The sequence below is a fragment of the Urocitellus parryii genome, chromosome 3 (assembly GCF_045843805.1).
Source record: "Urocitellus parryii isolate mUroPar1 chromosome 3, mUroPar1.hap1, whole genome shotgun sequence".
Taxonomy (NCBI): Eukaryota; Metazoa; Chordata; class Mammalia; order Rodentia; family Sciuridae; genus Urocitellus; species Urocitellus parryii.
The window spans coordinates 28,817,728-28,841,038 of record NC_135533.1 but is presented as its reverse complement, the minus strand read 5'-3'; the positions used below and the strand labels follow the sequence as shown (position 1 = coordinate 28,841,038).

General features: G+C 35.7%; 1 protein-coding gene across 4 annotated transcripts in view; it reads right to left on the bottom strand.

Moving 5' to 3' along the window:
- Positions 1–7,367: 7,367 nt before the first annotated feature.
- The window catches only part of Ankib1 (ankyrin repeat and IBR domain containing 1), a 123,573-nt gene continuing 107,629 nt past the window's right edge, over positions 7,368–23,311 (bottom strand). Inside the window, exons 13-20 of one of the 4 annotated variants that reach the window (XM_026413053.2) lie at positions 23,089–23,175; positions 22,932–22,998; positions 20,629–20,774; positions 19,090–19,268; positions 18,211–18,262; positions 14,116–14,230; positions 13,075–13,211; positions 7,368–12,335 (exon numbers count right to left, since the gene is read on the bottom strand). In XM_026413053.2, the coding sequence (XP_026268838.1) occupies positions 11,598–12,335; positions 13,075–13,211; positions 14,116–14,230; positions 18,211–18,262; positions 19,090–19,268; positions 20,629–20,774; positions 22,932–22,998; positions 23,089–23,175 (1,521 nt within the window). In that variant the 3' untranslated portion in view covers positions 7,368–11,597. The remainder of the gene's footprint in view (positions 12,336–13,074; positions 13,212–14,115; positions 14,231–18,210; positions 18,263–19,089; positions 19,269–20,628; positions 20,775–22,931; positions 22,999–23,088; positions 23,176–23,311) is intronic. The other 3 variants (XM_026413054.2, XM_026413055.2, XM_026413056.2) reach the window with 3 other exon arrangements.

Below are 23,311 nucleotides of genomic sequence, written 5' to 3'. Positions count from 1 at the left end.
GCTAAGTTGCTGAGGCTGGCCTCAAACTTGCCATGTTCCTGCCTCAGCTTCTCATGTTGCTGGGATTACAGGCGTGTGTCACTAGGCCCACCAATGCATCTTCTTATTTTACAGTAAGATGAACCAAAAAGCTGGGTGCAGTGACACAGGCTTGTAATCCTAGAGACTCAGGAGGCAGAGGTAGGAGGATTGCAAGTTTGAGGCCAACCTCAGCAATTTAGTGAGGCCCTAAGCAACTTAAAAAAGGATTGGGGATGTGGCTCATGGTAAAGCACCCATGAATGCAATCCCCAGTACCAAAAAATAAACACACAAACAAAAGAACTCTGCCTTTATCCTGGACTCCAGTCAGATGGGAGAGAATAACATCTACAAGTGGGATTGAAAGAGGATCAACTTCAAGTTACTGTCCACAAAAGGCCCAGGTCAGCATAGCTGCTCTTGTCACTATCGTGCCTGTGGTTCTGGGCTTGACTCAGAGACCATTCCTCTGATTGCGTGGGACAACTAGCTTCCTATGAAGTCCTATGTTTTAAACTTAATTTGTGTGTTTAATTGTGACAAAATATAAATAAAATTTACTTCCTTATCCATTTTAAGTATACAGTTTAATAGCATCAAGTTTATTTAAATTATCATGCAACTAATCTCCCAAAGTCTTTTTCTTTTGTAAAACTCAAGCTCTAGGTCCATTAAAAAAGAAGTCTATAACCTTTTTATTTATAGATATCTTATACAACCAGTTTATGTTTCAGAGGTCATAGGCCATACAGATCTTGATGTCCCTCCTGGATTCTCACAACTTGCAAGCCCCGGGCCAGCCAGGCTTTGTTGCTCCCCGAGCAGGAAGAGCACAAGGCTGTGGCATGAACAAAGGCAGTGAGAGGTGGGCTCCTGGTGGACTTCAGGAGGTCTGGGGGAGGAGCTACAGAAAAAGATTTATGTAGAGGATGGTGGAGTCAGAAGGACCTCAAGTAATCCTCAAAGGCTGGAGGATTTCAGGCTTTACAGTGTTACATCAGGTTTTGATTGTAGTGTCCTGGTGAAGACTCTGCTTTAGGGGAATGAGCTTGGTCATGTTGGGTGGGTGAAGGTAGAGAAGGAGCTATTGGAGAGGAAGGGGGTGGAGCAAGGGCTACTACAATAACCTAGGCTGAAGGCACTAACAACAGAACTCAAGGTAAAATGAGCTAACGATGTATGATCCAGAAAATGGACAAGTTCATGTCCGATAGGGTGGATCTGCAGTGCAGGGGACATGAGAAATGTCCTAGTTTTTACTGTGGGTAATTGTCACTAAAATAAGGCCATCTTAAGAAAGTAGGAAATGGCTTGGGGTGTTATGAGGCAAGGTGAAAAATAACTTCAATATGTAGAAACAGAGGGAATGTTAACTTGGCTGTTTGGGGAGCAGGAGCTCAGGGCTAGAGATTCAAAATAGGAGGCCATCAGAGTCTGGTAAGAACTGAGGTTGTGAGATCAGATGCAGCTGCCAGGAATGAGAAGGAGGGAGAGCCCAAAAATCCAATGTGAGAATGCCAAAATTCAGAGATGGAAGGAAGAAGGGTGTTGGTCAGTAAAACATAAGAACAGCGAGGGCATAGCATTTTGAAGGCCAACCAGGGATCCAAGGGAGGTGTTGGAACAGCACAGCTATCATTAATTTACAGCTACCATTAATTTAGAGACTTTCTATCATCAAAAGTTCAAGCACAGGACTAGGGTGTGGCTCGCCTAGCATGCATGAGGCCCTGGGTTCGATCCCTTGCACCACAAATAAAGATATTAATTTTTTTTTAAAGGTCAAGCACAATAAAGCTAAGAATAAGGCCAGTGGATTTGCCCACGACCAGACTGGAAAGAGCCCAGATTCCAGGGCAGGAATGGCTGATGTGAAACAAAAGGTCAAAGCCCTGAGAAATGTCTGCCAGGTTCACCTGCAGGGAGAGGAGAAATAGCAGGGGCAGGTGAAGGTTGTGCTTTTGTTACTTGATTTTTCAGGAGGGATTTTTTTTTAGGACAGGGAGAAAATGTTTGAGGGCAGAAGAAAAATGAAGATGCTAGAAATTGGGAAAAATCAATGTGAGTAGGGATAGGAGGACGGGATGGCCTTGGAGAGGCTGAGGGCAGGGCTTTGCACTGGAAGTTTGATCCGGCTGCCGTGGGCTGTGCACGTGAAAGTCAGCCAGAGAGCTCTGTGATTACTCTTCTCCTCTATCACAAGTACTGAAATAAGGCTGTGATTTAACTGAATCTAAAGATCTCAAGGAAGACATTTGAGTCGGTGCAAGCACTATTCACAGTCCCAGACACTTACCTTTTTCTTGTTTCAAATTCACCCTGTCTTATTATTTTCTGGTTGTAGCGACTCTCAGAAGGGACTCTAGTAGAGTTTCCTATTGTGTTTTGCAATCTGTTATTACTATTATCAGAAAGTTTTGGAAATTGGGATTCAATTCTGAAATGTGAACAAGTAGAAAAGAGACTTTAAAGCCACTCGGAAAAAAATTCTGTAGCATCCTCCAAAGGTCGTGGGTCTGGATATTTAAACAAACATTACTGTGTATGCATCTGCCAAAGCCTTTGGTATTGAAGTCACAGTGAATTAATTTCATACAAGAAAGTAAATGCAATTGGGAAGCTTGATGTTTTGCATATCCTCTTGGGTATCAAGAAAACCTTCAAGCATATAATAGGCTACTTGCTTTCTTGAGCTTCTGCTGTCCCAGCACAGCACTGGGCATTTCCGCTATCTCAGCAATGTTCCCAACCACGCGAAGCCCAACGTGGGAGCCTACTGTATGTGCCAGTAGAAATGGGGACTTGATTAAAAAGAAGCCCTAAGCCAGGTGCAGTGGTGCATGCATGTAAACCTAGCCGCTTGGGAGGCTGAGACAGGAGGATGGCGAGCTCAAAGGCAGTCTCAGCAAGGGTGAGGCGCTAAGCAACTCAGTGAGACCCTTCTCTAAATAAAATACAAAATAGGGCTGGGGATGCAGCTCAGTGGTTAAAAGCCTAATGCTTCTGTGACAGTCTTTTTTTTTTTTTTCCCCTCCCCTCCGTTACCGAGGTTTGAACTCAAGGGCCACTCACAAGCATAGAGCCACATCCTCAGCCCTATTTTGTATTTTATTTTGAGAAAGGGTCTCAGTGAGTTGCTTAGTGCCTCCCAGTTGCTGAGCCTGGCTTTGAACTTGTGATCCTCCTCCCTCAGCCTCCTAAGTTGCTGGGATCAGGGGCCTGCGCTACCGTACCTGGCTCTGTGACTCTAAAAATAATTTTTTTTTTAGTTGTAGATGAACACAATACCTTTGTTTTATTTGTTTATGTGTTGCTGAGGATTGAACCCAGTGTTCCATGCATGAGAGGCAAGTGCTCTACTACTGAGACAGTCTTTTGATTTGTGCATTTAGTACAGGCTCTAAGCAACATACAGCTGTTAGGGTCAGTCTATTAAATGAGTGGGTAAATTGATTTGCTTTCAATAATAGTAATTCATCTTTTGAGAGTACAGTCCATAATTTGAACATATTAGAAGTGGCCCAAAATCCAGTGATGTATAGCAGATCTGTAAATCAACTCAAGATGTCCATAGAAGCATAATGGAAGACTACTGGCCAGTGGAGAATTCATACAAGTGTTTAAGTTATATATTCTATAACACCCACAAATGTAGGCATTCAAATCTACTTTTTTTAAACCTATAATTTACTTTTACCTTTTGTTCTCTATATTAACCCAAATCCTCATCTAGTTCTAGGCCTAGTTTGATGAGCACATCTCTCCATACACAAATGGGTGGTGGTAAAACCGCTGATAGTAAAGGCAGTGCACAGTCAAGTTCTTTTTTTGAGAAGGAGGCGGGGGGGGGGTACCAGGGATTGAACTCAAGGGCACTCAACTACTGAGACACATCCCCAGCCCTGTTTTGTATTTTATTTAGATTCAGGGTCTCACTGAGTTGCTTAGCACCTTGCTTTTGCTGAGGCTGGCTCTGAACTTGTGATCCTCCTGCCTCAGCTTCCTGAGCCACTGGGATTACACGTGTGTGCCACCTCACCCAGCTGTAAAGTTCTTTGTAAAACCACTTAGAACTCATAGGCTCAAATGCCAATAGCCAAAACACAGTGGCATTCATTTGACATTATTATGGAAAGTGAATGCTGGCAGTTTTAACATCATGCTTAAAGTTAAAACACATGAATCAACTGTTAAAGATATCTTCAATGGTTCCCAAGTTATAGTAGTATTGATGCTGATTAGGTACTAATATTTGCTTTTTTGCCCTAAAGCAGGCCATCTTTTAATTTTTAAATTTTGAAATAATTTCTTAGACTCACAGGAAGTTGCTAATATAGAGACCCTGTGTACCCTTCACCCAGTTTCCTCCAATAATTATCTCTTCATAACCCATAGTATCAAAACAGGAAATTGACATTTTTTTGTATGTGTTCTTACATGAGATTTTTAACAAGTGTAAATTCATGCAGCTAGCACTAATATACTGAGCTATTCCCCTTATGGTACATACAAGTCCCTAATTGTCCCCCCCACCCCACCCCTATTCCTGGCCATCACTAATTTATTTCCATCTCTATTGTTCTATTTTGTAAATATAATCTAAATGGAATAATACAGAATGTGACAGTTTTGAGATTGGCTTTTTTTTTCCCACTCAGCATTATGTCCCGGAGATCCACCCAAGTGATATCAGTAGTTTTCATTGCATGGATTACCAGTTAACCATTCATCCACTACATTTGGGTGGATTCCAGTCTTGGTCCATTATAAATAAAGCAACTATGAACAATCATGTACAGAACATAATGTTTTTCATTTTCCTGGGATAAATGCCCATAAATGCAAGTGTTGGGTCATATGGTAAGTATATACTTATTTTCCAGGGTGGCTGCACCATCTTATTTTCCCACCAGCAATGTATGAACAGTCCAGTTTCTCTGTATCCTTGCCCACACTAGATACTGACACTAATATTTTGGTCATTCTGATAGGTGTGTGGTGTCTTATTGTGATTTTAATTTGCATTTTCCAGATGATATTGAACATCTTTTTAGGTATTGATCATTTTCCTTCTTTGGTGAAGTCTCTTCATGTTCTTTGTTCATCTTATTGGCTTATTTGTCTTTTTACTGTTTAGTTTTGAAAGTTCTTTTTATATCTTGAACGAGTTGTCAGACATGCAGTTTGAAAGTATTTTCTCCCAGGCTCTATTGTCTTTCATTTTCTTCATTGGGTCTCTCACAGAACAAGAAGTTTTACATTTTGATGAAGATCAATTTAATAAATTTTAAGTGGATTATGTTTTTTGGTATCAAGTCTAAACATTTCTGCTACCCTAGACTCTTACAAAGAGACTTTTGCTTGCCTATGAATCTATAATCCATATTAATTTTATATAACATTTAAATCTATAATCCATTTCAAGTTCTGTATAAAGTGTGAGATTAGGCAGAAGTTCACATTTTTGCCTACCTTATACTAATAGTTCCAGAATCATTTGTTGAAAAGCCTATATTTTCTCCTTTTGAAACTTAATCATAATCAATTGAAAATTTTTGTGTAGGGCTATTTCTGGTTCCGTATCTCATTCAATTGATCTGTATTTATTCTTTCACCCGTATTATATCGTCTTGATTACTGTACTTTTGAAATAGAGTGATTTCTACGACTTTTTTCCAAGATTGTTTTTGCTATTCCTGTTCCTTTGTCTTTCCATATAAACTTCAGAATAATCTATAGTTAATAAAAAATAAAAAGATTCTTGCTGGGACTTGGCAGAAACTACTGACAAGCAATTGAACTAAGCTTAGTTATTTTGTGAACTGGGCTCCCCACTAAGCTACTGGCTTTGCTTCAGGCAGTGGATGTATAACCAAAGAGGTTATCTATACTTTTTAAGGTAAAATGGAGACACTATAGGTAGGGCCATGCTACCTGTACTCTCAAATATACCTTTCCTATTTGGCTGGCCTGTTGAACTCCTTCCATCTCTTTTAATCCTCCAATTAGAGCTGATCTACCCCAAAGTCAAGATGTCAGGCCAGCAAGTCAGTTTCCATGGGCCAGGCATTCAAGTTTCAAGAGCTTAGTAGTAGGTTAATAGCTACACTTTTGAAAATGTCAGGCAGGTGGCGATATTGTGCTGGAAAAACGGCTGAGCTCTGACCCAACTATTGTTCTTATTTTAAAAACTTCATTATAATTACTCATAATATTGGGATTCCTTGTGAAATATTCATATATGTATATAAAGCAATGGAAGTTTTATTCTCTAGTATATACCATCTTTCCTCTCCTCCTCTCTTCCCTTGGGTCTTTTATGAGGGGGGAAAGATACTGGGGATTGAACACAGGGGTGCTTTACCCCTGAGCTATATAACCAGTCCTTTTAATTTTGAGACAGGGTCTTTGTCTAAATTGTTGGGGCTGGCCTTGAAATTGCCTCAGCCTCCAGGGTTGCTGGGATTGCAGATGTTCCCCTCTGCCCAGATCTTCAACTAAAGCAGCAATTTCCTTTTCTCCTGATTTCTATATTGTTTCTGCTGGACCAGCAGGAAGGGGATAAGAAGACAGGTGGAGGAGCAGTTTACATTCCCACTACCACATCTCTTCATGTGGCAGCCTCTGAAAGGGAAATCCCACTGACAATTATTTGAAACAGGTTAAGTGCAGGTATAGAACATGCCAATTCCTTTATTCATTCAGATTTGGAAGCTACATTATTAGATTGAATCTCCCAGAGGATCTCACCCACCAGGCCCTTTTAGCTTCCCTTCCCCATTGTGAAGCACATCTCAAATCCATTTCCACTACAGCAACAGACCAAGAAGCTGAAGATGTGTGCGACTACACGTGGCGGAATGACAGATGGCAATGGGTGGGGAGCCCCAGTTGGCAGAAGAGGATGCAAGTGTCACCCTTTTTCTTCTTTAGCTCCATGGTCAGTGCTTGAACACTGACGACTACTTTCCCTTGACAGCAAGGGACAAGCTTCTGTGCCCAGAGCCTTGTCGGCTAAGTAAGTGGTGGCAGAGGCCAGGGTTACTGTGCCTATAGCCTGTTCTGCACATCTGGCTTTGCATTTGAACAGTGCAGCTTGTGGCTCAACCCAATGATTTTCTAATCTTTTCAGCCCACTCACAGCTCTCAAATACCGTTTTATTGTGGAGACCATTTTATGTTTGGAGACTCCTTGACTCAGCAGCCATAGCCATATTACCTTTCAGCTAGAGAGACAATTGCTGACAACTTGTCATGAAAACATAACATACCATTCTCTGCCTGCTACAGTCACAATCAAGGTAACATTTAGATAAATTGTTTCAATAATACCTCTGGTCACTAAACCACTAAACATTAGTTCAACATCTGTTCATCAACAGGTAGGACAGTGGGAACCTTTAGTCTCCCCCATCCTTATCACTTGGGTAAGAGCCTTCACTACCAGGGTTCTGGGAGTTTTACAGTGTCATGGTTACTTCTCCATGGCCCATGATTTGTTTTCCAGAAAACCTTGTCTCTGCCAGCATTCCATCCTTGTTGCCCAAATTCCAGGGTATAGACCTTCATTTGACCCTACTTATAAGTCAGTAAGTTTGCCTGTCACTGTCTCATATATGTTGACAAAAGACACAAGACTCCTGGGTCAGAGGCAAAGGACTTTTTATCACTTGTGGCACAGCATGCAGATTATACATCACATTTATCAGTTACCCATGTCTCCAGCTTCACAGGGGCAACACAATGGGCCTGGATGTCTACAGGGACTGAGCGGATTCATGCTGCAGCCAAGCAGCATGAAGAATTCACCACTTTTATAGCAAGCAATTCAGCCTGCTCCTTTTCCTCAGGGTTACTATTTACATAAATCCTGAGAGATGGCCCAAGCAAAATTGTTGTCTAGGCCTTGCAGTCTTGGCACGCAGAGCAGGATATATAGTTATACAAGAGGCTAAGAGATGACAGATGACAGCCTGATCAAGAATACTGTCCAATTATAGTTTCAAAGACCAAAGAACAATTCCTTCAAAAGCTTGGTTAGTTTTCCAGCCTAATGTCATTGAATGTGAAACTGAGAAGTATAGGAAACTTTTCTGGTCCTCCTTTCTTTAATAACTAGTACCACTGCCAGTTCCTAAAATAAGGACTATCATAAAATAGTCTAGAAGAAAGCCACTTCTTTCTAGAAAGAAATCTATTCTGATGAGAAAGTCATAAGAACTGAAGAGACAACAGTATAGTGTCGCTAAGGAGATCCAGTAATTACCCCCTTGGCACAATGCTGAGATGAAACTACCACTCGGTGGCTGAGCCCATGGAAATATTTTTCCTATGAAGTCATTTTAGATTTTTAAAAATCCCCAAATTTATACTATGATTTAATATTTAGGTTCCAAGATTTTACTCTTTAGAGATATACTAACTGTAACTTTAACATTACAACCAAACCTCAACAAGTCTCAGATTTTAATTCATAACAGGGTAAGTGACAAAATATTTAGGATTAAAAAGAGAATGAAAATGAGATCAGTGACTACAATTAACATTTAAGAGATAATTAAGCATATGGACATTGGTAGCTAAGTTTCATATCTACATATTGAAAGTCATAAATAAAACATGACTGTTAAGTGATAACCAATGGCAGACCCCATAAAACACCAGCTGGTGGCCTAGAACTTACATGTAGGTACTGAAGGTCATATGCCACAAGGTTGTTTTGGTAATTCAGAAGGGATAAAATACTTTTGTAAAATTTTGGTGGAGAAGCAGGCATTTTTATTCATAAGGCTAAGTTTTTTCCTTTTCTAGCAATTTAAAACATGGCTTACATTCTATATTTCTCAGTGTTTCTATTAGAGATTTTATTGAGATTTTACAGAAAAAGCATAATTTTTTTCTCTTAAAGGTATAGCGATGAAAATAAAATGAGCATTTAAGTCATGTTTTAACACATCTTTATACAGTGTTACTGGGTTTATCTCTGAGATACAAAATGCTCAGTAAGTGGGCTAGTGTAAAAATATTAGGCACTAATCAATTACATGTTAGAACCAAATTAATCATGCTATATTGGAGGGAATTTAATTTCAAGAAAATTAAGCTCCCTGACCTGCTTAAAACAAAGTTTATAATGTAATGAGACAAAATGGAAGTAGTTTAAGTAATAAATGTTTAATCAAAGAATTTTACATATTATTAACAGCATTCATTTGGCCAAACATCTACACGTTTGTAGAATCCTACTGTATATAAAGTGGGAATGTATCAAGTATAGACTATGAAAGTGCAAATAACAAGTCAAGATTAGGTTAATTTCTTTTACATTATAAAATTAACTTGTTTACAAAATTGGCTTTGCCAAACTTTATTACTGAATTGTAAAGTCAATGACTGTGTTGTTTTTAAAATATGTACCAAGGAAATACAAACTGGATAACGATCATTTTTCATGCTCAGGAGAGACCAGCACTGAAACAAAGGATACTGCACAAGGTGCAAGGAAACCAGAACCCACCACAAACACTACCTTCACACAGAGAACTCCTCACCTCACTGCAGTTGTGCAAGACGCCTCAATGTGATGCAAACTCTACTGGAAAAATTACAACTTGGTCTATAAACTTAATGTTAATATTTTTAATCCAAAATAAATTTGTAAAAAAATCCTTTAATGGACTATTTCAGTTTAATATACAGTAATACACTGTAGATTAAGTTAATATTTTCCCCCACTAATTTCAATAGGGATTGATATTAATTTTTGTGTAACTGGAGAAATAAAAACTAATGTGGACCTTAGTTATCCATAGCATAAGAGCAATTCTCATTTAGTAGAGGAACCTGGGGAACTTTAAATACTTTATATTTTAATGTCCTGGCCATATGAATTTAAAGTACAAGAAAATTTCAAAAGTAAGGGATTGGAAAAAACAAGCAATCAAAAACCATAATCACAACTCACATGAATACCAATACTAATACAACCTTTTACCTGGCCTAAGACTTGCCTGTACAAACTCAGTACAGAAATTTTGGTTTCTGTAGATTTCTGGTAACAATCTAGCAAAACATTAAATGGAGTGTTGCACGAATCTATTTTGCTTATGTTATGCTAGTTTTGATAATATGTAAGTAAAACAGCCATTCCAACAGTTTACTCTAGTTTTAATTACACACTGTACCATTGTATCTTAATTACAACTAAGACCAGTAATTTCTTCACAGTAAGACACTGATAACTAGGAAGTTGATTTTTTTTCAATACTAAACAGTAATCACACAGCAAATGAGTATTGTGCAAGAGAACAAACACATGTCAGCATTTGCTATTTAGGCAAACAAACTGAACATTTAGTTGTTATATTTACTGTAAAGGCAAGGCCATGGGTGGTTTCATGGAGGTCTTTGCAATTCATAGCATAGTTACTTCAGAAGAGACACTGAAATTTGAATTACTGACTTATTAACTGGCAACTATCCATTTAGGTTAGGCAAAGGCACGGTAACATGTTGCGCAGGATGTTTTATTGAATTTTTTAATAATTGTGGGATTTACTATAACTCATGAAAACTCCACTTTTTTCTATTTTATAAAACACCATTAAAAGTAATTGCACCCATTAGTAATTAGAATGCACTGTAAAATTGTGAAAACAAAGAACTATGATTGCACTTCCAATAAAGTGTCTCTTAAAATACAGCACCGCTGTTGCTAATCAACTGTATTTTAATATTAAAATAAACTGTTTTTAACAGCAGCATTAGGTTTAGTTAACTTAAGCTACAGGCTACATTTATTTAAAATACAGTCTCCATGGCAACAAAAGCCCATGAAATTCTGGAATATCACTGCTACCAAGTGGCACCTTTTACTCCCAAGAACGCTGACACTGTCCTGGAGTACACTAGGATGCTGCACACCTCAATGCTTTGTCAGTCAGCGCACGAGTCAGAGTTTGGCACAATTGGACTGTAAATAGACAGGAGGAGAAATCTTTGATTCATATGAAAATTAAAACTAATTACACTGTGGTAGATGCAGCACTAAAGAAGCTGTGGATACTTCAATTCACATTGCTCAGACAAAAAGGGAAGAAGGAAGTTATGAAAGAGCACAAAAAGATTGAGGACATACATGTTATCAGATCTGTCCAAAATGAACTTCTAAAATGAAGAAAACTTCCTTTTTAAAGGAAAGCCATCCAAAGATTAAGGAGTAAGCCTTTGATTTCCATGTTCAAGTCAAGTATTGCCAACTCCAGGGTAAACAGAGCCCTGCATTTTCTTAGCATGTAGAATACAACCTAATTATTCCATTTTGTTTCTCTTGCTCTCCTGCCATTCTTTTTCTCAGCAAAATGGGGACCAGCTATCCAGTTAAATACAAAAGAAATTCCCTGTAAGGTTAAAATTGAAAATGAAGCTACCATTCAAGGGAACTCCTTTGTATTCCATCCTAACATCAGTGGTTTATAACTGAGCTGGAATTAAGTGGATCAAAGTCTCTATAAAGCTTTCTCCACCTAACATACCATCTGTACTTGCAATTCATTTGGATCCCAGATATGTACATTTCATACTAAATGTACTTGTTCAAGCCATTCACTTGAGGTTTGGGGTGTCTGACTTGAAACATCTGAACCATCACCTTTGTTGGCTGCCTCATGACTACTCCCATCACCTTGAGATGATGCTTCCCCAGCCAGAATATTTTCTTCCAAAGGATTTTCTTCTATCTGAGTTCCTCTATCTTCGTTGACACCAGCATCTTCAAACACTGAATCTTCTGGTGGCATTAGTTCCACATCCCTCACACCTTCTGACCCATCTTTGACACAGGGGAGCTGAGAATCTGCACTGATTTCTGTAGTGGCTGGAGGAATCAGAGCAATGCTCTGAGGGTTCATGTCATGAAACCAAGCCATAATATTACCAAGAAGATTGTCATTGACATTGGGATCCTGGCCAGCTGAGTCAGGGTCACTGGATGAAGGACAGAAATCACTTCTTGCCTCACTGAGGGGGTGTGAACTCAAGGTGTCAGTTGAAAATGGGTCACTCGCTGCTCCTAGTCTCATGAGGCTGTCACCAAGTTCCAACAGCTCAGAGCTGCTCAATGCAGCACGAGGGCTATCTGTATTCCTGGGGACAGAGTCCAGCCTGGAAGGTAAAGAAGTGCCTATAGCTCCTAGGGATGCTTCGTTACTGAGGAAGTCTCTAGTTTCTTCGTCGATGGTCAGCCCAGATTCTTGCAGTGACAACTGTATTGCAAGAAGTATGTTGGGATCATCTTCATCCAAGGAACTCAGAGCCTGAGACAATAGAAAATAAAACCACTTTAAAAACTTCTGACAGAAAAATAATTCAACTCAATCAGATTTACCACTTTTCCTTTAACAAACAGATAACAAATATTACTAATATATGTATACAAATTATTTTTTTCTGTTCAAATATTTTTTTGTGTGTGTGTATATAAAATATATTTTATTTCTCATTTCATCTGCTGACAGACACCTAGGCTGATTCCATATCTTTTTTTATTAGTTGCTCAAAACATTACAATGATCTTGACATATCATACATTTGATTCAAGTGGGGTATGAATTCTTTTTTTTACACGTGTACAGATTGCAGGATCACATTGGTTTTACAGTCACGTTTATACATACAGCCATATTAGTGTCTATTGTATTCTGCTACCCGTCCTATTCCCCTCTCCCCTCCCTTCCCCTCCCATCACCTCTCACTACCCACTCTATGACACTTGTCTCTCTCTCTTTTTTTCTTCCTCACACCATCTTATATGTAATTTTGCATAACAATGAGGGTTCTCCTCAAATCTTATAACTATCTTCTTGTCTATGCAAAGGGAAAAATGTATAAGATAAATCAGAAATACAGTAATTATATATATTTTTTGCAGCACATCTTTGAAACAAAGATTTCAAAATGGAAGTAAGAAAAAGGAAAGCTGTAGAAGTAAAAGCAGAAAATCACACTAAACATGAAATGAGCAAAAGGCCAACTGAAGCTGCCCAGCAAGGATACCTGAAGAGAGTCCTGGTTTTCAGAGCGACTGGCAGGGGTATAGTCACGCAGGGAAGAGCTGTGCAGCACACTCATAGATGCAGAACTTACCACAGACGCTCCAGGCCTGCGGCCACTGCCACCCTCTGGAATATCTGCTTCAAAGCAATTGGTACCACAGGCAATTTAGTGATAGGTAAGATTTTTTTTTTCCTTTTTTCCATACATCTTCTTATTTAAACTGGGAATTTCTCTTTCAGTGCTATGAATATCTGTATTCACATGTTTTCTTAATCTTTCTGGGATTTCTCAGCCATATTTGTCTCGCCACAAGCAACAATATCTAATACTATCACTTCAAGTCCATGACTGTTTTTACAACTTTTGCTCGTGTACTTATGGTTTTCTTCATAAATTCAAATGCTACACTCCGTTCTTCTTTCATTTTTCCTAAGTAATAGCAAATAAGGGTATTTTCATTTTCAGATTTTTTTAAATTAAAGAATTTTGGAATTACAATAGCCTAAAAAACTAATTTTTAGTCACAATGATCCTGATGTTATAGTTTTTAAGATTTTAACTCATAATTTAACATTTAAAAGTTGAATGATTAAAATAATTATCTCTAAAAGAACATCTCTAGGAGAACTAAGACTAATAGAAAAAATATTCCACAAACATAGTAACAGTACTGACAGCTACAATTTACTTAGTGCTCAGAAGGCGCTGAAGTGCTTTACAAGCATTATCTTAATTTAATGCTAAGAATGAGCCTATGAACTGGTACTATTATTGCTTCTTTAGAATAAGGAAACTGAAGCATAGAGAGCTTCAGTGACTTGACTGTAGTTATACAACTAGTTTACAGCAATGATAGTGTCGTAAACCCAGGTCTGTCCAACTCTATGTATTCTTAACCTTCCTGGTTTTCTGTATCCCCGGACAATCTGAACATTTACTGTGTATCTAAACTACAAACCCCAAAATATTGACATCAGCCAGTTTTAAAAAATAAATTCAGGAGAATTAAGATATTAAACCATGCTGAACCCAAGAGCTTACCTAAAGTGCTTTCGCTTGGCTCATCAGGGTCCGGAGGATTACTAAGCAGACTGTGCACGTCTCCTCGACGGCGCTGCTGTCTGTGTCTCCTCCGATACTGAAATTCAGCATATTCCTGCATAAACCAAAGGTTATAAAATACAGGAGAGCATGCAGTTTTTAATGCAAATAAAAACAAATAACATACTTTTTTCCCAGGGGAAAAATGTGTGATTTTATACACATATTATAAAATCACTTGGCTTTAGAAAAAGAAACTTCAAGTTTTGCCATGCCAAGGAAACATAATAGGCAAAATGAAAAATAAATTTTTCCAAGTCATCACTATTGCCTAGATAAATTGGGAATACTTGCAAGCCTCAGAGCTACATTATAACTGAGTGTTACTTCATAATGCCTGATGATTTCAGTGGTCCTGTTATGTAATATTATAACTAATACCACAATCATTTTACTAAGTTAGATTCTCCCTGGAGGTCTATTTTTAAAAAGTGTGCAACAGAGGCGGGGACAATAACAATAATAAAAATGTCAAACTACATACACACACTGTTAAGTATTTGTCAGACTGTTGAACTTCCTACTCTTTGGAACTACCACATACCACATTCACAACTCAAATGACTAGATTAAAAGAAATAAGTAAGCTTTAAAAGAAGATGTCACTGAGCTTCCTTCTCTTATTAGCCAATATGTGATATTATCTACAATATAAGAAAGGGAAGTGTTTTCTATTTAGCAAGTGGGAAGAGTACAGATTTAGACAAATGTCCATAAATCTATTTTATATTTGTGACAACAGCTTAAGATAGGGTTGTTATTACCAAAGGTGATAGCTGGGAGTATCTGCTATTACCTGAGTATAAATGTATTTTCCCAGATTTTAGTGGCAGAGGAAATAAGAATAAAACAGAGGCCAGAGTGCATGACACTAGCATAAAAAGGCTAATTTGCAGAATCATTATGGAATCTTATAGTGATAAACATAAAAATTCTCAGGTTTATGATTATCTTAGTTACTCTAGAATAGTCAATGTACTTATATGGTGACAGTACTAGGAATAAGTGAAGACAAGTTCTATGTCATAAAACTTCTGTATCACACTACTCTAATTAAATTTATTTAAACTTCTTCATTTATCTAAGTTTAGCTGGAGTCTTAATAAGGGAGAGAAGGGGCATCCTACCAAGTTAGAAACCAATGACTGAAAGTACACTGAGGGATTACTTAGTTTCTTTAAAATTTCTGGGTAAACTGGGCATCATTTCTTCTTCTGGAGGCTCATGGTCTCAAGCTAGATTATTTATTATGTCATTATGTGGCTCTATGAACCACAGAAGACCACATTTCTTGGACAAAAATGGTGTGAAAATTTTATCTCAACTAAAGGTTCATATATGAGGAAAATCTGCTTATTTTGTAGACTTGATAAAAATAATATTTCTAATTATTCTGAAAAAAAAAACCCTCTCAAATTGGGGCTGAGGTTGTGGCTCAGAGGTAGAGCACTTGTCTAGCATGTGTGAGGCACTGGGTTTGATCCTTAGTACCACGTTAAAAAATAATAATAATAAAGGTATTGTGTCTAACCACAACTAAAGAAAAGATGTTTTTAAAAAAAACTCTCAAATTACATTCTCTGATGATGTAACATGTTAAAAAAACTGCTTTCATAAAATTATCTAAAAATTTCCAAGGAATCCTAAGATCTTTGAGAAAATACACAAAAAGGCTTTAGTCAGGATGCTACACATGGTTTGAGAGTGTTAAGGCCACAGACAAGATTTAAAAGTTCTAGGATAATAGGAAGAAAGGCTGCCAGAAGTTTGTTCTTTTGAATAATAAGAGCCACCATTTATTGGGCACCAATTTTGTCAATGCCTTGACAGTCTTTAATTCTTCTAGAACTTGATGGGGTGAATACCACTGCCTGTATTTTAAAGATGAGAAGTAAAGGAAGAGAACATGCTAAGATCTAGTAAGTTAGAGAATTAGAAACACTTGAACTCAGGTGTTTCTCAGACTTTAAGACTATGCTCTTTAAACAAAATTTCCCTGACTTTAAAGTGGCATAAAACATGATGATGGGAACTGTAGTCTGAGCTGGCTGCCGAAAAATAAATAAATAAATAAATAAATAAATAAATAAATAAATAAATAAATAAATAGATGGCATAAAAAATACTTTTGCCTGCCATGGACTCATGTAATTTATTTTTAAAATTTTTATCTATTTATTATTATTATTATTTTTTGTGGTACTGAGGATTGAACCCAGGGGTACTTACCACTGAGTTACACATGCTCCAAACCCTTTTTATATTTTATTTTGAGACAGCGCCTCATTAAGTTGAAGAGGCTGGCCTCAAATTTGCAATCCTAACTCAGCTTCCTGGGTTGCTGGAATTACAGATGCACCCAGCTTCATGCAATTTAATGTAAATAAAATAAGGTAAAATTAACTTCACTGAAAAAATATGAATCTAACCTAAAAGACTACTGGAGTTAAGTAAAATTATTCTCCTTTCCCCATAGCCTATCCTAAGACAAAGAGATAACTTTTAAAAATATAATCTTGGCAGATATTGAATAGTCACACACAGAATTTGAAAGTCTCACAATGTGTGGTAATTCTTTGGTTTTGTTGTAAAGTTTACACAAAAGTTTTGAATTTCAACATGTTAAAGGCTAAAGAAAAGCAAAAGTAGATTAAATAATTTTTGTGGAATTAATTCATAAAACAAAAATTTAAGTAATAGTCATATTAGCAGGCCAAATATTTCAGAATCTCTAAAGTTACTGTCAGAGCCAGAAGCATCAAGATGATACAAACATTATTATGAACACTGATAAAGGTTTTATTTTTGCTTAACTGTGTTCATTGTTTTTGATAAATGAAGTTATCTATTCCTCCTTTTAGGCATAAATTTCCCATAATATCCCCAAAGCTATAATCATATTATAATACAGAAATAATAAGTCTAGAACCAGGTAAAGAAAAAGGTCTGTAATTTGTTTTCCAATAAAAATTTCAATATTATATATATATTTTTGCAATTAAAAGTGAATTTAAAATTCCATATGCCTTATAAGCACTGTTTTCTCAAGTCAATATTTTCTTAAAGATATCTACCAATACAAAAGGCCACAAGGTGATTGCAAGTATCCTCAGAAGCTGAAAAGAGAAAGTGTCTGATTTAAATAAGCCATAGTCATTTATGAATAATATTCTGAATAATAATCATTTTCACAAAAAAATGGGGTATAAATGATACACAAAGGTTTCATCATTTGTCCTGCTTCATTTCAAGAATAAACTGAGGAATGTAAGTATCAAATGCTATACTATATTATAAGGAGCAAAGGAAAGAGAAGCAGAGAACTGCTAAAATAATTTAAAAATCAGATATAAAGGTGACATTGGCAATTTAAATCTCAGAAAATATTTGTGATTAAGATTTTCACTCTGACTTATTTGCCACAATTGCTTGTTGCAGTATTAAGTATTTTAGATTTTTTGTAGTTTAAAATGACATTTCAATAACAAGAACCAAAAACACAAATAAGAATAACAAAGTCTTAAAGAGAAGCAGAAAGCAACTAAGCAAAGCATTTCTTTTAATATGAACATTATCACTGCAAAATTTCACACTTTAGTAATTTGATTATAAATTAATTCTCAAGTTTGTTGAAGTAACATAAAAAACACATCATTCATTTAGGTTTTTAATAGATTCAGACTAAAATAATAGTACAAATAGAAACCCATTTCTAATAAGTAAAAATTACCTCTATTAAAAAATTAGAAGATATCTTCCAAAATAATATGTTGTAAATTTGCCTAAGTTCTGTTTAGGAATTAAGAACAATAAAAGGGGGATACATTTAACAATGTGATGATACTCCAGTACTATGAAGAGCTAAATGTAGATTCTGCTGAAGCATTTTTGTTACAAAATAAAGAGAAAGCACTGCTGATAACCTTAGTAGGATTTAGAATAGATGAAGGTGCAAATGCAAGCAGGGTTGTGCTAAGAAAACAAAAACAAAAACAAAAAAAAACAACAACCAAAAAACCCCCACAAAACAATTACCTCAGGTGATGCAAATCCTAAATATTCCCAATCCCATGTTCCACCAGCAAAGCTACAAAGAAATTAGACACACCATTTGATTTATTATCAGTACTATTAAGTACATACCACCAGACCCTTGCCCTTTGAACATTACTTTTAATTCTTCTACTAAGAATTTGCTTAACCAAAGTAGATCGATTATTAAAATGACACTTTCATCATTTCTTCCAAATTCCACGTTGCTTTGTTTGTGCAAAATAACAAAAAAATAAAAATCAGCATGTTATAACAAAATATTTTTACAACTGCTTCTATTTTTACTTTATAAGTAATGCTGGTAATCATTATTAATAATAAAATATGCTTCAATTTGCAGTGGCAGAAGTAGTATAAGTATCTGAAATGAAACAAACAAAACAACTGCTCTTTTTAGGGATAAATTTGAATCATTTAAGTAACTTTAGTATTAGCAGATTTCTCATTTCTTTACAAGTCCTTACACAAAAATACAAATATGACCATAACAAGTTGGCAGTTTCCAAATTCTACATTATGAGATGTCTGTGACTCATCATATCACTACATATATTATACACTGGAAATGGCGCATTTGAATACTCTATGAATTGTGAGTTCACCTGAAATGTGAAATTAACCTAGTCTAATTAGTTTCAGGAACTATACAATGATAAACAAACAAAAAAGAAATGCCAAATAAAATAGAAATAGTACTGAAGAAAAAATATCACCAAAAAGAAAGTAACATACTTTTATTGGCTATCCATATTTTAGGTGTAAGTAACCTCCAGGCATATGAACCCTAGTTGGATAAAAAATACAACTGCTGGCATTTGTGGCTCAAGCTAAATTGGTTTCTATAGTGTACATCCTTTTTACCTGCGCCTTGGAGCTTCTGGTGAGTCTGCTGGAGCAACTCCACGAGCCACAGATGCCAGGAATTCTTGCCTCTTCTGCTGTACAAGGCATGCGGCCTTGATGATCTTGTGGCGAGGTGTGCGAAGGTAAGGCCTATTGACTTTTTGGGCAAGGTCTTCAGTGACCATTTCTAGGTCTGTCTATGGCATGAGGAGGGAAAAAAAAAAAGATTATAGGCTAAATGTGTTAGTAAGTAGCAAATTCAGAGTTGATCTGGTCTCCTAGCTAAGTCTCACTCTTTTGGAGTCAGAAAGTAATACACATTTTGAAATAACTTCCTATTTGACATACATACTACTATGTACATTTTTCCAGGTTATGAAAGAGAAAGAATCCCCCTAATTTCACGAAAATGACACTTATTTGATAGGTATTTATAGAAATGTAGATTACAATAGGTATTTATAGTGATGTAGTCGGTACAGATTACAGTCATTGAACATCAAAAGTATCTATAAGAATTTATAGATATGTGAAATGTGTATTATACTTCAAGACACTGTACAACCACATGCAAGATGTTATGATGTAGACCATATATAAATGCTGAAGGAATCTGAGTCAAGGTAAGACCACTGTGATTTGGGGTTAGGCCTTAAAGGCTATGGAGAAAATGAATATTGACCCTTAAAAGAAATGCAGGATATAAATTAGTAAGGACAGCTTGAAAATAATACATGAAACTGTAACGAAAGGAGAAAGTTTTTTAAAAAAATATTTTTTATTTGTTCTAATTAGTTATACATGACAGTAGAAAAGAAGGAAGTCTGATGGCTTCAAAAAAAGATGAGTGTACAATGAAGTTGATTGGTTACAAGGACTTCAGCTGACTCAGGTATTTTAGCTTTTTAAATTCTGTAACTTTTTTTTTTGGTAGTGCTGGGGATTGAACCTAGGGCCTTGTGAATGCTAGGCAACCACTCTACCAACTGAGCTTATCCCCAGCCCCAACTTTTTTTTTTTTTAATCGAACATGTTTATTTGTATACTATTTTTTGGTAGAAAAAAATATAACATACATTTATTTAGCACAGCCTTGTGAAATGAAAAAAGCATAATTGGGTAAGAAGCAATTTTTTTTAATCCTAGTCCATTTCTGCTAAAATATTTTCTGAGGACTAAATCATGAACTGCTCCACTGGAATTAAGTATTATACTAGTGGGGCACACATTTAACATCTATTAATTTTCTCCTAAGTATAGGTAGCAATTCACCATTCTCTTAAATACTGTAACTTTTTGAGTTGTACTTTAAAAATAAACCAGTAAACATAACCTTCTAATCTAGAATATAATGTGGTTTGTTTCATATTTGAGGATAAACTTCAAAAAACAGTTTAAAACAAAGAAACAAATGCTAGCATAGTTCATGACTCATTCAAACTTGCAGTGAAAAATTTAAACATGAAAGAAAATTTCAGTTTATTATTGGTTAGTTTTTATTTATAAGCTACATATAACTGCTATCATTTGAAATATAAATTTAAAAAGATATCTTACTTGCATTAGTTCAAAAATTTCTTTCTTTGTGCTTTTAGGTTCTAAGAAAAATCCATATGGATAAGAACACTTGAGGATACGCCGAGTTTTTAAGAGCACGTGAACTGCATCTTCAATGAAAGTGGTATCTGGACAGCCTCCTTCAGCTATAATAAAGGAATTAAGGCACAGTGAAGTTTTTTTGCAAACTATTTTATTATAAAATTAACCAAACAACTGTTTTCTTAAAAAAAAATCCTAAAGTAGTTCTATGATACTTATTTGAGCTAAACTAAAAACCTATATGAAATATTCATATGTGATATGGATGCGATAGTGAAGGACATTCAGATCAGCCCAGGAGCCATGAAGAATGCACACTCATCCTGGATTCTGTCCTTAACCTACTGGTAAACAAATACAGCTTTAGGTTTAATGTTTTATTAAATTTTTCAGATTATATCTAGGGGAACTTTTTTTAAATATTTTTTTTAGTTGTAGATGGACACAATACCTTTATTTTGTTTATTTTTATGTGGTGCCGGGATCAAACCCAGTGCCTCATGCATGCTTGGTAAGTGCTCTACCACTGAGCTACAACCCTGGACCTAGGGGAACTTTGTTGCTTAAGAATTAGAACAAATGCCTTTGCTAAGTTGCTTGCTTAAAAAAAAAAAAGTCTAATTATAATCAACCCTCTGCAAATACAACACAGGAAAAAGATACTACATTCTGAGGAACAAATGGATAATTAACTCTAGTAAATAAAAAACATCAGAGAGAAAAAAGGAAGAGTGAGGAGCAGGGAAGAAGAAATTGTCTTAATAAAGCAAAAATATCTTTACAGCATTCTAGCTTTTTCTTTAACAAACTATAGAATCTAAAAGAATAAGTACTGTTGAAAACCAGATTATTTTGCATGCCTTTAGATTTCAATTACATCTGTATGTTCACAGATATATATAGCACCCTAAAATTTCTGCTTTTGTTCAACATTTGGTATCTACAGAATGTAAAAAAACAAACCAAACCAACATGCCCCTTGCTCATTATGTGAGAGAAGTGCATGAAATTGTATCTTCTTTTTCAATTCTTATTTTTTAATTTTTTTTCACATTTTATATGCTGTCTAGAACCTTCAAATGTTGAACAAAAGCAGTAATTCATATCGCAAATATTTATTGTTTACTACGTGTCAGGCATGGTTCTAGGTAAAAGGAATACATTAATGACAGAATAGACAAAAATCTCTGCTAAAGAACTATGTACCCTGTGATAATTTTTTCCCTTTCAATTTTACTGTGGACAATATTCTAGAGCTTGATATTAGTGTGATATAATTATATCATTAATAATGTCTACGAACTAATAATTAACAAGAATAAGCCTATTGATACATTCTTCCCTTCTCTATTTATCTTATGGTTACTGTCTTATTAGGGAATCATTTTCACAAAAAAGGTTATTAGTACTCATTATTTTATAAATTGGAACAAATACAAATATAATTGATCACATTTTTAGGCTTAAATATGTCATTCATATAAATGGCAGGAGTATTTTTAAGATATGATTTTTAAAAATAAACATACCATATCCTGTATTGTGTGGTCACTGTGGGATATTATGTTCTAATGATGTAACTAGCACTTAATCCATATTTAGGAATACTCTTTTTTTTTAAAATTTATTATTATTTTTTATTGGTTATTCAAAACATTACAAAGATTGCAGAGTCACATCGAATACTCTTTAATAACTTAAGACTTATAAGTGTTAGCTCTTCTTATGGCTTTGCTTTTGACCTTGATTTCATTACTTACCAGTGAAACTATTTCTCTCCAAACTTTTATTTTGACTCCATTAGGCACTCTGCTATACTTTCTCAAGAATTTTATGATATTCAGTTTCATGACATTTGGGTAGCAAATGTATGTTGCTTCCTTTGACTATGTCAGGAATGCCCTTTAGTACCCATCATTTTTCCCAACACTTGAGAGCATCAGCAAAGGCACAATGTAAACAAAGTCATGATGTGTTTTTGTCACCATAGGCTACATTAAGAGAAGCATGCTAGGTGCCAGGTGGAAAATCCTATCACAAGAGATAAAGTCTTATAAGAGGAGGAAGGGACTTATCCTTATAAGAATAGGAAGGGACACCAGAGCAATCTCATTCTCTTTCCCAGACAACATAAGGACATAGGTGAGCAAATGACTATAATACATTCCTAATCTCTAATCAGTGGACTGAATTAGTATGGAAGGACATTTTATATTAATTAATATTTTATATTAATTATAACACAATCACTTAGAACTTACTTTCTTTGAGAGCTCTACTCAATTGCTCCATCTTTTCTTTGGCTGTTTTAAGAAGGCGTTGTTCTAACTAAAGGAACAAAAATAAATAATTTAAGCCATCTTCTTTATTTATTTACAACAGAGTGGTTCAACTCATTTAAAATGATTTGAGACATACCTGATAACTATGCTCATGGTTTTTAAATCTTGTGTAATAGTGCATAAATCTATCAAGTTCCTGAAACCGTTTGTGTTTTTTCTCAGCCTAGAAAACAAAAGTCCATTAATAACTTTTACAAAAACTACTAATTATTAAAATTAGTTCTGGAGGGATAATTTAAATTTTTTATTAGTAATAGGTAGTGATGCATACAGATTTGTTGGTTATTTTTCTGAGAAAA